The sequence below is a fragment of the Odocoileus virginianus genome, chromosome 2 (assembly GCF_023699985.2).
Source record: "Odocoileus virginianus isolate 20LAN1187 ecotype Illinois chromosome 2, Ovbor_1.2, whole genome shotgun sequence".
Classification (NCBI taxonomy): Eukaryota; Metazoa; Chordata; class Mammalia; order Artiodactyla; family Cervidae; genus Odocoileus; species Odocoileus virginianus.
The window spans coordinates 87,885,681-87,902,022 of record NC_069675.1 but is presented as its reverse complement, the minus strand read 5'-3'; the positions used below and the strand labels follow the sequence as shown (position 1 = coordinate 87,902,022).

Sequence of the window (16,342 nt, the reverse complement as noted above, 5' to 3'; positions counted from 1 at the left end):
GGCTTTAATGTCCGTCACTCCAAATCTTTGTTGTGATGAGACAAAGAACCGAGGAGCATACACTCGCCTGACAAAAACATCTAAAAACTACACTGATGCTTTTGAATTGTGCTATTGGGGAAGACTCTTGAGAGTCCCTTGGACGGCAAGGAGATCAAACCAGTCCATTCTAAAGGAAATTAATCCTAAATATTCATTGGAAGGACTGATACTGAAGCAGAAGCTCCAATACTTTGGCCACCTGATGCGAAGAACTGATTCATTGGAAAAGACCCTGATTCTGGGAAAGATTGAAGGCGGGAGGAGAAGGGGACAGCAGAGGATGAGATGGTTGGATGGCATCACTGACTCAATGGACCTGAGTTTGAGGAAACTGTGGGAAATAGTGAAGGATGGGGAAGCCTGGCATGCTGTAGTCCATGGGGTCGCAGAGTCAGACCCGACTGAGCGAGTGAGAAAGTACATGCTTACAATAAGCACTGGGTCAGGGAACATCTGAGGCTGAGGGAACAGCAGGTACAAATGCCCGGGTTTGGACTATACTCGACCGGTTTGAGGGACAGCACAGAGGAGAGGGTGGCTGGAGCCTTAGGGGGCCCGGGAAGAGTGGTGAGGGACCAGGCAGCCAGGTGTGCCTGAGCTGAGATCTGCAGGGTGAGGAGGGGAGCAGAGAGAATTAGCATGAGTTAGTAGGGGGGACCTCATTCCCACTGGGTAGTGTGACTTCAGAATTCAAACAATAACTTTATATAATTGACCAAAGGAACTCACATTTATTTGGTGCCTTACTATATTTAGAGCCTCTTTTATATGAACATATGTCATTTTTTATTCTAACATACCCCTGGGAGGTAGAGATAATTATCTCCATTTTATAGATAACTATCTATAAAAGAATAGATAAGTATAGGACAGAAAATTTAAGTGATTCTTTTTCCCCTCAAGGTCACCTGGCTTGTGGAATTTCAGGAACAAAAACTGAACCAGAGCTGATCCCAGGCTTCTTCTATTACACACTTTTTTTCTAATGCCCAGAACATAACTCATTCGAACTCTTGAGAAGACCCAGGACATTAGCGTTTTTAAGTTGCGTTTTTATTTTATTTACGTGCTTAATTTGAAAAATAGAGAAGATACTCTCAGGGAATAACAATCCTGAAATATACAAGGGTTTAAGTGGATTGTTTCCTTGACCTTTTTTGAAAGTTGAGAGGAACACACTTTTAACACGGTGGAATGTAGCTTTATTAGTTTTGGTTGCGAATATAAAATTTTATTTCAAATGGTAGAATTCTTTGGCCCTGGAAGCACTGACAGGTTTCAAAAATGAACCCAAGAGCCTTAAAAAACTTGGCCTTCTCCCTGTTTTTGCCTTTTGAAATTAGATATATGTAAATGCCAGAGGTGGAATTTAGCATCATTAGAAAACAAATGACTTCCAAGTACCAAACCAAGTAAAAAGGATATTTCCTTGCCTGGAGATGATGATTTTAATAGCATTTCCTTGGTTCAATAAAGGATGGAGAAGTTGATGGGCCTTTAAGGAGCCAAGTCAGCCTCCAGTCTCCTGGGCTTGTCAATTCCTCCCATCTTATTTATTGTCCGACTGGAAGGAAAGCAATTATCTGATGCCAGTCCCAAGTCAGAAAACCTTTTCTTCCTTCCTTCTCTCCCTCCCTCTCCCCACTTCTTTGCCTCAGTAGGGGAGGAAAGCACTGTTCGTTTATCCTCTTCCATTCTGTTAATGCAGCCTGCAAATTAAACTGACAAAGACAGATTAACTGGAGAAAAAGGCACGTGTTCCTTTATTGATGCTAATATTTTTATGTATGTGGGGGCTTCACAGGAAAAATAAAAGTGAAAACCCAAAGAAGGGATTAGACCTGAGGTCTTATCCACCATTTTAACAAAGGGCAATAAACGGTGGAGGAGTGACCAGACAAAAGAAAAGGGGTTGGGGCTACTAGGGATGGTTAAGTTGTGGGAAGGTATATATCTGGAGGAAGCTAATGAAAGATAAGTGTTATTTGAGTCAGGTTGATTTGTTTATGCAGACTCACCTGATCGCTGGTGATAAAGGTTGTTCTCCTTCTCCTGGTATAAGTGGGTGTTGGAGGTGGGGGAAGTGGACCTTCACAAGGAGAATTTATGTCCCCATTATGAAGGGAAATTTATGCCCTGCTTTTAGGCAGAAAGGTAAGGGGGGAATGTGGTAGCAGAGAGTCTTTCCTGAGTCTGCTGCTTCCCAATTGGCTTCAGCTCCACATAGTCTTTATGCCAAAGTGACATATTTTGGGGGTGGTGTATTTTTTTTAATTGTTTTGTTTGATAAGAAGAAAACTTTGTTCACATAAATGCTCCATCATTTTATTGGTTATGCCACAAAGCATATGGGATCTTAGCTTCCCGACCAGGGATCGAACTCCTGCCCCCTGCACTGTGAGCAGAGACTTAACTGCTGGATGCTGGGGGTGGGGAGAGTGGAGTTGGGGTGGGGTAGGGTGGCAAGTTCTTTTCCCTTAATTCCTCCCTCCCTTCTTTCTTGCTTTCCAGCCTTCCTTTCTGACTCCTCTCTCCTTCCCTCCCTTGTGACTTAAGTGACAGTGATTGCAGGGGTGGGACTAATCCCTCCAAGGCAAACTCCGTCCTGCCATCCTCCATCCCCAGGGATGATCACTCCAGAGCCTCCCTTCTGTGGACAGGATAAAAAGGCAAATTCTTGGGCTCCGCCTTCCATGCCTCTCCGCCTCGGCCCCTCAGCCCCAGGCTGGTGGCCCCCTGGCTCCAGGGGAGGACCTGGCCTGTTCCACCCTCTGTTCTTGGCGCAAGCTCTTCTCCCTGTTCCCATCCTCCCAGCTGCCTTCCTGCACCCCCACTTCCTCCAGGACTCAGTACTCAGCCTCACCTGCTTCTTCTAACTTGACCATTTCTGGAAGCTGCTGTAGAACACTTTCCCCTTCTGGCTCTGAGAGTTTCCCCTCCTGTCTGGGGCCTGAGGAGCACGTGAGAGAAGAAGGAATGAAACCCAGCTCTGAAACGTTCTAGTTGGTGATTTTGAGGAAGTCACTCCCTGGTAGTCCAAAACTCATTTCCTCATCTGTAAATTGAAGGGCACGGCTGGCCATCTCCTGGGGCTCCAGGGCCCTGTGTGTCTCTGGTTCTGGGGAAGTTTCCCATTCCCTTGAGCTGGATTTCTGTGGGTCAGGCTCATCAAACTCTGCAGAACCTGGTCTTCCCCCCGCCCCTTCCTGCTCACCCCCAGCATGCCCCTGCTGATAAGCTCTTCCCCACAAAATGCTCTAACAGACAATTTTCCATCCACTGAAATGGAGTGATGGGGCTTGTAGCTACACAGAAAGTTTTGTTCCTACAGTTATGATAAGTGCTACGAAGGAGACACCTGTGAACTCTGACCCAGTGACATTTCACTCAGGCCCTTAGCCAGGTGTAAAAATAGAAGAAGATGTGTTTTTTCCTGTTTATCTGCAGGCATTCCTGCAGACTCAAGATACCAATCCTTTTTTGTTCTCTGCCTTGCAAACATTTGTAATTTCTGGTTTGCCCATTAATTCATTGTGGATATATATGTTGTATTTGTATTTTGATGTAGTCAAATTTATTTATATATTTCTTTAAGGTCAGTGCTCTGTGTGTGTGTGTTTAAATAAACACCTATTCTGAAGTAATAATGATATTTTCCTCTGAAGGTTTTAGTATCTCTTTTCCTTTAGGTCAGTTACCCATGTGTTATGTGGCATGTGTGTGTGTGTGTATTAGGAATCTAATTTTACTTTTCATATGGATTGCTCAGAAACACTTTTTAAAATTGTGATGAAAGTCATAACATAAAATTTACATTCAAAATGGGTAAGCCGTGTTTAAGTGCACAATTCAGGGCATTTAATGCATTCACTGTGCCGTGGAACCCTCAGCACTGTCTATTTCCATAGTGTTCTTCATTAGCCCAAGAGGAAACCAAGTACCCACTTGGCAGTCACTCCCATGCTCCTTCCCCCAGCCCCTGGTAACCATTTATCTGCTTTCTGTCTCTATGAATCCGCCTATTCTGGATATTTCCATAGAATTGAGTCATATAATACATGGCCTTTTGTGTCTGGTTTATTTCACTTAGCATAATGTTTTCAAGGTTCATCCACGTGGTAACATGAATCAGTATTTCATTCCTTTTTATGCCAAATAATATTCCATTGTATGGATGTACCATGTTTTCTTTATCCAGTCATTGCTTGAAGGACACTTGGATTGTTTCCACCTTTCTGCTGTTATAAATAGCGATGCCATGAACATGCTTGTGCAAGTTTTTGTTTGCCCACCTGTTTCCAATTCTTTTGGGCTCAGCAAGACTCTCTGAAGTCTATTCTTTCTCCGCTGATCTGTAGCCCCATTTCTGGCCTACACTGTTTCCACATGCATGTGGGTCTCTTTCTAGGCTCCGTATTTCATTCCCTTAGTCCAATAATCCATCCTGGCACCAACCCTATGCTGTTAGAGTTTCATGGTGTGTCTTGATATTTGGCTGAACAACAGCCCATCTCTCACCTCCCTGCTCAGTCAAGACTGTCTTGGTTACACTTGGCCCTTTGCTCTTCCATTCAGGTTTTAAGAGCGGCTTGCTAAGTTCCACAAAACTCTGCTGGGATTTGTTTTGATCCTATAGGTTGATTGGCAGAAAATGGCTATCTTTGTGATGCTGAAGCTTTCCAGCACACACTCATGGCTCTTTTTCCTCCCTGCTAAAGACTTTGTCTCTGCTTGTGTCACTCTGCCCTAAGTCTTCACCTGGTGAACTACTCCTTCTTCTGGTCTCAGGGTCCCCTGCACCCTGTATTTCTCTCTCAGAGCCCTGATCATAATGGTCCCCAAATCATTCATTGGGTGGGTCTCGTTTTAATATCTGGGCTGCAGCCATCCTCTAGGGCTATGATGCTACATGCTTACCTTGATATTCTCAGCTTGAAGATCAGGGGCTGACAGATACTGAGGTCCCAGTAAGTATTTGTTAAAAGAATGAGGAAGGCCTTCTGGATTCAGAGCACTTTGGTTAGACCTAGAGAGATGGGGAACAAAAGTTACCTAACTTGCCTCTGCCTTGGCTTTCTTTTCTGGAAATCAGGGGATGTGATTAGCATGCACAAAGGATGACATGAGCTGAAGTATGTGAGAGGCACCTGGAGCGATGCCTGGCAAGCCATCAGAGCTACCTGTGCTTACCTGCCTTATCCTTCCCCTCTGTCAATATTCAGCCTCACACTCCTGTGATTCCAAAGCCTTTTCCCCAACATTATCCCATTTTGATTTCGCCTCTCCCATGAACTAGTCACCTTTCAGCATGTGACGAAAAGTAGTCTCAGACAGTAAGAATGACTCATCTAAGACCTTAAACCTAGAAGTCTCCACCCAAAGCTAATGTATGTAATCTTCAAGGTGTTTTCCAGCTCAGCCAGTCAGTAGAACGGCCAGTTAGATTTTGAGAGCTATATGTGTGTGCATACATGCTCAGTCGCTTTAGTTGTGTCTGACTCTTTGTGACCCTATGGACCATAGCCCACCAGGTGCCTCTGTTCATGGGATTCTCCAGGCAAGAATACTGGAGTGGGTTGCCATGCCTTCCTCCAAGGGATCTACCTGACCCAGGGATCAAACCGGAGTCTCCAGGATTGCAGGCAGATTACTGCTGAGCCAGCCACCAGGGAAGAAGCCCTGAGAACTATATAGCTCTTCCCAAAACAAACAAACAAATCCAGATCCATAGTATTGACTGAAATTATTTTTACTTTATTGCTACTGAAATAACCTAAAATTAACCAGGAAGCTGTCATGCTCACACTCTATAAACCAACTGTAAAACCAAAACAAGCTCTCTAAGTAGATACAAATGCAACCTCAGAACCAATAAAATCCACAATAACAACATTAAATTAATGTGACTGATGATGAAATTAAACCTCTTGCATTGAGTTTAATAGTAGCGGAGTGATGTTTTTACATGTTCCATTTCCTGTGTCCTCGTCTTTTGATTTTGATCACGACGAGCTATCATTTGAGCCACTTGAATTACTGTCACAGTGTTCTTAAAAAAAAAACACACTCATTTATTGTCCAATTTGATGGACTGAACAATGGAAACAATGCATCCTTAGATGCAATAATGAAAACATGGGGAATGATGCACTTGGTATAACATCACTCATATATTTACTGTGATACTCACCACTAAAGAACTATTACAAGTGAGTTCACCCAAGACAACAGTGGAGCAGTTTGTGATTTTGTAAAGGATCTATTGTGCTGATTGTCACGGAACACCTCCTTCCTGAGCAACCATGTGGGGTTGATGATTCAATTCTCCCACCGTTTACTCCACTGGAACTGTAACAGGAGGGAAAGGAGCAGGGCACAACTTTTGAAAGAATGACATAGCCCAAGGATACAACATAAACCGATTAGAATCAAATGAAACCAAAGAGGCAGAGAAGACTAGACCTTAATCCTCAATCAACAAGCGAAACGACACACCCAGAGGCGCCATGACAGTTTCACAGCACTGTTAAAAGACCAAGGAGTGGGCGATGGCCCACATCCTGGACATCTCCAACCCTTCCCAACAATAGTTGGAATAATCCTCTCACTCATTAGCATATGAAATTACCCAGCCTATCAAAATGAACCACACCAAATTTCGTGGCCCAGTTTGCCCTTTGCAATGGCCCGCTGTCTGTGGAGTGTGCTGCTTTCTATATGTGAATAAATTCACTTCTTACCTATGACTTTGTCTTTCACTGAATTCTTTCTGTGATGAGACATCAAGAACCTGAGCTTCATTAGGTCCTGAAACCAGGTACTGGGCGTTTTGGCTGGGTTCAAGTCCCAATCTGAGGTAGAAGGTTTTAGAACCATCAGGAAACTTCATCCTCTTCAAGTTTCCAGAAGTCACTTGGCCTCCTGCAGCCTCTTACATCCCTCAAATATTTGATCAGGGCTCTGCTCATTGCTCATTAGCATGAAACAATTAAAATGATACACCATACCCAGGCTCTGTGCCATTTTCATGGTGTCAAACTACAGTTTCAATGCATTAAAATACTCAAGAAGCTAATTTCTTAGCCCCTGAAGTTGAAGTTCAAAGGCAAATGATCCCTGCCAAATAAAATTTTGAGTTTTGCACCAGCAAAATATATGGTCTGGAACCCAAGAAGTGAGATAATTGTTGTGGCTACCAGCATAGAACTAAGTCAGCCGGATGTGCCTACATCAACTCACCAGAAGTGAAATGTAGTCACGCCGGGCTCAGAAGCACAAACTTTGAAATAGATTTTTTTTTTTTTTTCCAGTTCCGTTCTAAAATAATTCTAATGGAGAACCACAGGGCCTGTGCAGAATTCTGTTTGAGGAACTCTGGGCCTGAAGACTACTAAGTCTGCGAACAAACCGTGGCAGGGCCGGCGCTAGGTGCCTAGTGGCCAGCCCCTCCCGTTCGGAGCTCAGGATGTGGGGGGCTCCGGAGAGAGTGGCTCCCGCCTGCCTGCCTGTCGCTGTCATCTGCACCCTTCCTTCCCCAGGAAACAAACGGTGGATCAGACCTCCCAGGCTCTCCGCTTCCCTCGTGTCTGGCGGGACGCCAGGGCTTCGGGGCCCCTCCCCGCGGTCCTGGGTGACAGACCCCACCCCACCCTCCGATGCTCCGGGTACCCCCCGCGCCCCCGCCCCGGCCACCCCCACCACGCGCAGGCCCAAGAAGGCAAAGAGGCCCAGCCACCCTCACCAGGGATTGTCTTTTCTTTTTTTGCTGGTTTCAGGCTTTTTTCTGCCTGAGTGAAAATGAAACAAACACCCCCTGCGCCGCCCCGCCACCAGACACACACGCGCGCCGGCACTCGCGCACTAGCGCGCCGGGCCTCCCAGCGGCCGTGTCCGGGGCGGGACCCGCTCTGCACAAACAGCCGCGGGCCGGCCCGAGCGGGGAGCTTGCAGCCCGCTGCCCAGCGCCCGCCGGCTCCCTCGCGCCCCTGCCCGCCGCCCCGGAGGAGCACCCGGCGGCCGGCCGACAGGAGCGCAGGCGGCACACCCCGCCCCGGCACGCCCTGCGGGGCTCGGGCGGAGGCAGCGCGCCGACTGTTCGGGCAGCCGAGGACGCCGCCGGGGCCGGGAGCCGAGGCGCCGGCCAGCCCCCAACGCGCCTAGCTTCTGCAGATCAGGTGGGTCCCTCGAGGCGCCGCCCGAGGCCCCCGAGGCCGCGAGCCCCCGGGCGGCCGGCGCCGGGTGGGGGCGGCGCGACGAGAGGACGGGCCGCCGCGCCGGCCCTGCCCTGTTGCTGCCCTGCCCGTGTCCCCGCTTTTGTTCTGATCGCTCCCGCGGTTCCTAACTCTGACCCGGTCTCTGTCCCATCCTGTCCCCGTTGCAGCCTCTGCCCAGCCTTTCAGACTCGGGCCTCTGGAAGGGCTGCGGGCAGGGCTTCCCACGGGGTCCGGGGCGGGCGGAGACGGGAGAAGGCAGGCTCAGGGGACGCAGGGCGGGACCACCGAGGAAGTCTCGGAAGGAGGGAGGGCTCTGCCCCATCTACGGGGCAGGAGGAGGGAAGGGGCGCCCTCGCCCTGGACAGGGTGGGAAGAGGATCCCTCCGGGAAGGGGGTTCCTGGGAGGGCGAGGGAGGGGCGCAGGAACCCCTCAGAGCCGGGGCGCCGAGAGGGAGAGGTCGGGGAGCTCAGAAAGCCGAGGACCAAGCCCAACACCCAGCACGGGGAAAGTTTCAAACGTAGTAACTTTGGCAGCTACGAGGCTGGAGGCGTCGGGGTGATGGGAGGCGATCGGGGCCCTTCAACTTCAGACCACGTTCCCACTCCAAAGGGACACCACCCTGCGTTTGAAAATGGCAGAAAAGCAGCTAAACAGAATGATTGCACAAACTCTTGAAAGGCGTCCAAGAAACAGTAAAGTGGAAAAAAATGTCAGCACGCAAAGAGAGAAAGCAGAGCGACTTGAGATTCTCAGTCTTCCCGCGGGCCGGGGAGGGGAGGGACGGAGACGCGGAGGTTTGTCAGCCAGCGCGCTCCTCTCTGCGGAGGCGAGACCCGAGCCCCTGCGGCGGCGTTGGTGGCTTTGCTTGTCGTTTGCGCTCCTCCTCAGCAGGCCTCCTGGCTTCCTCCGTTTACTTAGAAATGGGTGGGTCTCAAGGGGCCGGAGGTGGGGCGGGGAGCTTCTGGCCTCGCTGCTTCCTAGCTGGGAAACCCTTTCCCAGAGAGAGCCTCCGTTTCCGCGACCACGAAATAGAGACTGCTGTGAGTAAGGAAATGAGAAGGGCAGGGGGCTGGGGTGGGTGGGGTGTCGCGTGTACCTGGGGGGAGGTTGTGGGTGTTCTGTCGTCCTTCTGCACTTCTTGGGCTACACAAAGTTCTTTCTTCCTTCCTGGGAGTCATTTCTGGGTCTTCCTTGCATTCCCTACCACGTTGAGGGGGAGGGGGCAGGTGCAGATTCTTAGTTATTGTTACATGGAACAGGTGCACAATGACCGAACAAGCTAGCGCTGCAGACGTCCCTCGGGTTCATCTGCTTAGGGGGATTTCAGACTTTGCCCCTGAGAGTCCTAGAGTCCAGAGGCCTGGCTCAGGGGGCACCATGGTGGGGGAGGGGAGCCTGAGCGGCTGGGCGCTGATCTTTCCCTTCCATCTTTCAGACAGAACCAGTTCAGGTCTGCCTTTGCCTTCTCTAGATACTGGGAAACCCCGGAGGCTGTTTTCAGTATCAGATTCTTCAGATCCAGCCTGATCTGGCCCCTTTTGGTGGAGCAACTGAATCTAGAGGTGTGCAAAGTGATTTGGGCAAGGCCCACCAGTGGCCAAGCCTTGCAGGAAGCCTGTGTCCTTAGTCATTGGTCAGGAGCACCTTTTCTTGGCTCTGGTGTTTCTGGGCCAGTGCCTCAGCTTTTATCATCTGCCCACCCAGATCCTAACTCCAGGACCCCCAGGGCCACCTCTCTACCCTCCGGGGAGAAACAGCCCGGGAGTCTCCTTTGCTAAGCTTTTCCAGGCCTTCCTTGAGACTTTCACATGCAATTTGGTTTCACAGTCAAAAGAGTTAGGTTGTCCACAAACTAATCAGCACACTGCAGCTTGCTTAGCCCAGCCCAACAGGTATCAACCGACCTTATCGTTGAGGCGATGGAGGCTGAGAGACCAAGTCACTTGATGGTGGGCACTCAGTTCCTAAATTGCAGCTGGGGTTTGAAAGCATCTGTCTGTCTCTAAGGCTTCTGCTCTTTGCATTGCATCATCCCTCATGATGGCGAGAAACTGATTAATGGGCAATAGTCATGGAGATGGGGGCAAGGGTGAGGGGAGAATGACTGAAAGGGCGACTAGGTTAAGGGGGTGGGGCTGACATTTATATAGGTGCATTCATAACATAAATATACTTGTATTTTAACTGAATGTTTTCTGCCCTGTGCATTCATGGGCACTCAATCACTAAGTCAAATTGGACTCTTTGGCGACCCCATGGACTGCATCCCACCAGGCCCCCCTGTCCATGGGATTCTCCAGGCAAGAATACTGGAATGGGTTGCCACTTCCTCCTCCAGGGGATCTTCCTGACCCAGTGATCAAACTTCTTTACCACTGAGCCACCTTTTCTGCCCTGTATATTCTCATTATTTTAGTTTTTATTTTCTATATACTTTACAATTATTTTCTTTTCCTAAGTTTTAACTAAAGTATAATTTTCATATGATAAAATCGACAGATTATAAGTGCTGGGTTTACCAAGTTTTGACAGTTGTTTGCACTCATGTAACCACCACCCAAAATGAGATATGAAATATTTGCATCATCCTAGAAGGTTCCCATTTGTAGTGAATTTCCTTCCACCCTTCTAAGCAACCAGTTGGTGATTTTCCTCATCGCTGATTAATTTTGCCTGCTCTGGAACATCACATACATGGAATTGTACTGTGTGTCTTTTTCGTGTCTGGCTTATTTCACTCGACATAGTGTTTGTTAAATTCACCCGTGTTGTTGTGTATATATGAGTAGTTTGTTCCTTTTTACTGCTGAGTAGTATTCCATTTTATGGATATACCATCATTGCATGTTTATTCTCCTGTTGATGGATATTTGAGTTATTTCCAATTTGGGCTATTATTTCTTAGAGAAGTCTTTTGTGGTCATTTGTTATCACTGAGGAGTGAAATTGTGGGGTCATAGAGGGTACCATTTTACATTCCCATAGCAATGTATAAGACATAATTATTCCACATCCTTGTCAAGATTTGTTATTGTCCATCTTTTTTGTTTTAGCCTTTTTTTAGTGCCTGGGTAGGAGTATTTTATACCCTCTCTTTTTATGATTGAATTTTAAGAGTTCTTGGAGAACACAACATGATCAGGGTGAAGAATATGAAATAAGATGTGAAGAGCCAACTCACTGGAAAAGACCCTGATGTTGAGAAAGACTGAAGGCAAAAGGAGAAGGGGCCAGCAGAGGATGAGATGGCTGGTTAGCATCACTGACTCAGTGGCCATGAGTCTGAGCAAACTTGGGGAGATAGTGAAAGACAGAGGAGCTTGGTGAGCTACAGTCCCTGCAATTGCAAAGAGTCCAACACGGCTTAGCAACTGAACAACAGCAACAACAGTGGAGGCCACTGTGAGGCATGACTCCTGAGGGAAGGGACCAAATGGTGGCTGGAACTGTGATTTTAGGAATAGGAATTTATGGGCTCAGGAAAGAGCTCTCTCATGTCAGAACAGAGATTTAAAGATCTGGTCCTTGTACTCTGTAAATAAGCAAGTTGACTCATGCTCATGGCTTTATGCTACTTCTGTAACAATCATCTTTATCTCCAGTTCAGATCTCTATTGTAGGCCCCCAATTCACATGTTTAGTTAAATATGTGCCCTTTGGGTATCTCTTCTTGGATGTCCCAAAGGCAATGCAGGCTGGACAAATCCAGAACAGAATTCATTATCTCCTGTTGGCTTTCTGTCATGGGTCACTGAATGAATAATGGTGCTGCTATCTGAGAGAATACAGAGAGAGGAATGTCTGAGGTTGTGCAGCGAGATGCTGAATTTATTTCCAAGCGAACTGGTGTGGAGCAATCTAGCAAGATAAGGACTGGATCAGTTCAGTTCAGTTGCTCAGTTGTATCAGACTCTTTGCGACTCCATGAACCACAGCATGCCAGGCCTCCCTGTCCATCACCAACTCCCAGAGTCCACCCAAACCCATGTCCATTGAGTCAGTGATGCCATCTAACCATCTCATCCTCTGTCATCCCCTCCTCCTTCTGCCCTCAATCTTTCCCAGCATCAGGGTCTTTTCAAATGAGTCAGCTCTTCGCATGAGGTGGCCAAAGTATTGGAGTTTCAGCTTCAACATCAGTCCTTCCAATGAACACTCAGGACTGATCTCCTTCAGGATGGACTGGTTGGATCTCCTTGCAGTCCAAGGGACTCTCAAGAGTCTTCTCCAACACCACAGTTCAAAAGCATCAATTCTTTGGCGCTCAGCTTTCTTTATAGTCCAACTCTCACATCCATACATGACCACTGGAAAAACCATAGCCTTGACTAGACGGACCTTTGTTGGCAAAGTAATGTCTCTGCTTTTTAATATGCTGTCTAGGTTGGTCATAACTTTCCTTCCAAGGAATAACTGTCTTTTAATTTCATGGCTGCAATCACCATCTGCAGTGATTTTGGAGCTCAGAAAAATAAAGTCAGACACTGTTTCCATTGTTTGCCCATCTATTTGCCATGAAGTGATGGGACCAGATGCCATGATCTTAGTTTTCTGAATGTTGAGCTTTAAGCCAAATTTTTCACTCTCCTTTTTCACTTTCATCAAGAGGCTCTTTAGTTTTTCTTCACTTTCTGCCATAAGGGTGGTGTCATCTGCATATCTGAGGTTATTGATATTTCTCCCGGCAATCTTGATTCCAGCTTTTGGTTCCTCCAGCCCAGCATTTCTCATGATGTACTCTGCATATAAGTTAAGTAAGCAGGGTGACAATATACAGTCTTGACGTACTCCTTTTCCTGTTTGGAACCAGTCTGTTTTTCCATGTCCAGTTCTAACTGTTGCTTCCTGACCTGCATACGGGTTTCTCAAGAGGCAGGTCAGGTGGTCTGGTATTCCCATCTCTTCCAGAATTTTCCACAGTTTATTGTGATCCACACAGTCAAAGGCTTTGGCGTAGTCAATAAAGCAGAAATAGATGTTTTTCTGGAACTCTCTTGCTTTTTCAATGATCCAGTGGTTGTTGGCAATTTGATCTCTGGATGGCACAGAGCAATTAGGAAATTACTGGAATATACTGTGAGTAGTTTTGGTGGAGTGGAGGGCAGGTAAGCTAGATTGCTGGTAGGTGATATAGAAAGAAGTGGAGATGGTGAGTAGAGTCAACTCTTTGAGGAAGTTTGTTTGAGAAAGTCAGGGGAGCAATTGAGCTATAGTTGAAGGAAGACAGGATGAAGAAAAGGATTTTAGGATGGAAAAGACAAGTGAACTATATGCTCAGGGGAAGCATTCAGTCCAGGAGAGTGAAGGGATGGCTGATAGAGCAAGGTACTGGGAGGAGTGGGAGGGAGTGAGGAGGGTTGGCTTTGAAAAAGATGGAGAAGTTTCATCAACTACAAAATTCTGTTGACCTTCCTCATGCACAGCTCCTAATCATGACGTGAGGTTTTCACTGTCTGTTCCCTTCTTGTCTCATATATATAGCATATATCAGCTTTGGCTGCAGTTAATGCTGCATAACAAACATCCCCCAACCACTGACTCTTAGTTTATGACCACAAAGGTTTCTTTATTACTCATGCTACATGTCAGCTGGAGGGCAGTGAAGACTACATGGTTTTGTAGATTTGTGCTGGGTTCCAGCCAGGCAGAATGTCTGCTCTGTGCATCCTCTCCTCCCAGAACCCAGGCTGAAGTTGCTGCTTCTACCTGATATATGATATTTTATGGTGAGAGCTGGAGGAAGAAAGAGATGATGTGATGCTTCTTAAAGTTGCTGCACTGGAACATGATCACTTCTATCCATATTCCACTGGTCAAAGACAGTCATGTGACCAAGTCTAGAGTCAATGGGATGGAGATATATGCTCTGCCTATTGGTCCAGAATGGATGCTTGGGACCAGCAATCCAACTGACCACATATATTTATTAGAAACCCCTTCAAACAGATCTGCACCTGTCTTGAACACTCCAAACTAATCTTCGTTGCACCACTGCTCTTTGGCTCCATCATTCCCCTTTTCTCAAGCGTGGCAAAAGCCTTTCAAGTCTTTATATCCCTCTATCTGGACACCATCATTCTCCATGGCCCCCATAATCTAATATAGTTCAAGTAATCCCACCTCTTTACCAGTTCTGCAGAGTTCCTTTACTTCCAACCCAACTGCCCCTGCTGAGTTGGCATGCAGCCCTCTTTAACTGAGAGCCCTGCTGCTGGGCACTCCCTGTTCTCTGCTCTAAACTAGCACCCTCCTCATACCCTCTCCCAGCAACCCAAGTCCTCTTTCCGGACACCAGATGATTGGCATTGTCCATCTTTCCAAGGCTCCCCTCTGCTCTCCGGATACAGCACATACTCCTCTAGGTGATATGCAAGGTCTTACATGAGCTACTCTCTGAAGCTCTCATCACCCTCACCACCCCACCTCTTGGAACTTCTGTTCCAGCCTCGGGGAACTACTGTAATTCCTGAAACCCACTCCTGGTTTGGTACCTCTGGGCTTTTTCCCATGCTGCTTCCTCTGCTTAGAGCACCGTTCCCTCCTCCTCCAAAAACCTACTCACAGACTCCTACTTGTCCTTCAAGACCCAGCTTAATCACCTGTAAGATGCCAATCTCTTCATTCTGCCTCTTGCCTCCCACCATGAATTAGGTTCTTCCCCACATGGGTCTCTGGGCATCCTGCACTGCACACTCTGACACATTATGTCACATGTCATATTTCTCCCCTCCTTGACCATGAACTGCTGGAGCCTGCTGTGCACGTAACCATGGTGCTCTTTGCCTGGCTCGCCCTGCTGGCTGAGAGTGTCCTTCACTGAGTTTGCGCCTCTACTGCCTGTCAGACCTAGAACAAAATACCTCCCCTCTGAGCCTGGACTGAAAAGCAGTGCTGATAAAAAGCTTCATGCTTGCTCCTGCAAGAGGGAGGCCAGTAGGTCAGACTGGGAAATCAAAGAGTAATGTAGATTTGCACCATGGACTGAAGGCAAGGGGGTCATCATTTAGTATGCTGAACCCAGAATTATTTATAAAATTCTGTGCAGTTCTAAAAAGAGGAAGTAAAAGTATGTCATAGAAATCTCCAGACAAAGAGCTGGTCTGCTCAGCTTGTTGCAATGAGGGGTGGAGGCGCCAGACCCTCAGCTGCCTCTGGTCAGACCTGGCTGCAGCTCCTGCTGGCACTGTGCTCCAACTTTGTTGCCAGATAGAGTTTCCTAAAGGAGAGGTGGCGAGGGCAGCCGGGTGGGGACCTGAGGTTGCGTGTTTACGTGTTGTATCTGCAGGGAAACTGCATGCAGGGGTTCTCCAGGGATCTGGGTGTAAGGGCCTATGCTTCCTGCAGGTGTGTCTCAGGCTATGTGTGGTGGGCAGATGTGAACGGCAGGAAAAAGCATGGAGTTGCTACCTGGACTGGGTCCTAACTGGAGAGTGAGTGATCTGAGACAGAGTGGGCACATGTGGGAAAGCAGAGGGAAAGAGGATGTCTAGAAGCATATGGTCAAGAGTGTTGCATGGCTGAGAGGTTGAGTAGGGGACTGGGCCCTGGAAGGAGTCATCTGGTTGTGGGTTGACTGCAGATCCCTGGTGGAAACTGAAAAATACTATAGCATTGTTCTTCCTCGAGTTCTCTACACGAATGGCCAGTTAGATAAGTGAGATCGTATATCCACCTCGCTTCAGGCTCATGAAAGCCCTGTGAAGCTGGCAAAGCAGGAATTATCCCCCCATTTTACGTGTGGGGAAACTGAGGCTTAGAGTTTTGATCTTTTGGCCAAAGGCTCTCAAGAATGAAGTGAAAGAACTGAGGCATGAAAGCCCAGTCCTCACTCCAAACATAGTTTGACTTGAAGAGCCTGGTGGGCTGCGGGCAGTGAAGGTGATTCTAAAGGAAGGGGAGGGGGCGGGCTGGGGAGCAGATCCATGCCCAGCCCAAGAGAGGGCTCCTACCTGGCACTGCCCAGCCCAGAATTAGCCAGAGTGCAAAGTAGCTGCTGGAAGATGGTGGAGAGAGAGGCCAGGTCTTGGGGTTAGTTCTTATCGAAAGTTTCCAGCTCCATCCCAGTCTGGGGGTGTCTTATCTTTCA

General features: G+C 47.7%; 1 protein-coding gene and 1 long non-coding RNA gene across 8 annotated transcripts in view; one reads left to right on the top strand and one right to left on the bottom strand.

Moving 5' to 3' along the window:
- Positions 1–1,073: 1,073 nt before the first annotated feature.
- Positions 1,074–7,981, bottom strand: LOC139030218 (uncharacterized). Of its 2 annotated transcripts, XR_011482503.1 has the most exons (7): positions 7,784–7,981; positions 6,783–6,893; positions 6,233–6,390; positions 4,960–5,068; positions 2,906–2,992; positions 2,061–2,131; positions 1,074–1,763 (listed from the first exon to the last, which is right to left on the bottom strand). It is a non-coding gene; the product is annotated as an uncharacterized lncRNA (long non-coding RNA). The 2 variants fall into 2 exon arrangements; XR_011482506.1 differs by lacking the exon at positions 6,233–6,390 and having other exon boundaries at positions 7,784–7,868.
- Positions 7,982–8,121: 140 nt separating this feature from the next.
- The window catches only part of LOC110147419 (N-acetyllactosaminide alpha-1,3-galactosyltransferase), a 72,102-nt gene continuing 63,881 nt past the window's right edge, over positions 8,122–16,342 (top strand). For 2 of the 6 annotated variants that reach the window (XM_070452120.1, XM_070452106.1), the window contains exon 1: positions 8,122–8,216. Coding sequence is in view for 2 of the 6 variants with exons in the window: in XM_070452101.1 (XP_070308202.1) it covers positions 9,177–9,296 (120 nt within the window). In the remaining 4 variants the exon portion in view is untranslated. Of the gene's footprint in view, positions 8,217–9,161; positions 9,297–16,342 lie in introns of those variants that run through there. The other 4 variants (XM_070452101.1, XM_070452093.1, XM_070452117.1 and 1 more) reach the window with 3 other exon arrangements.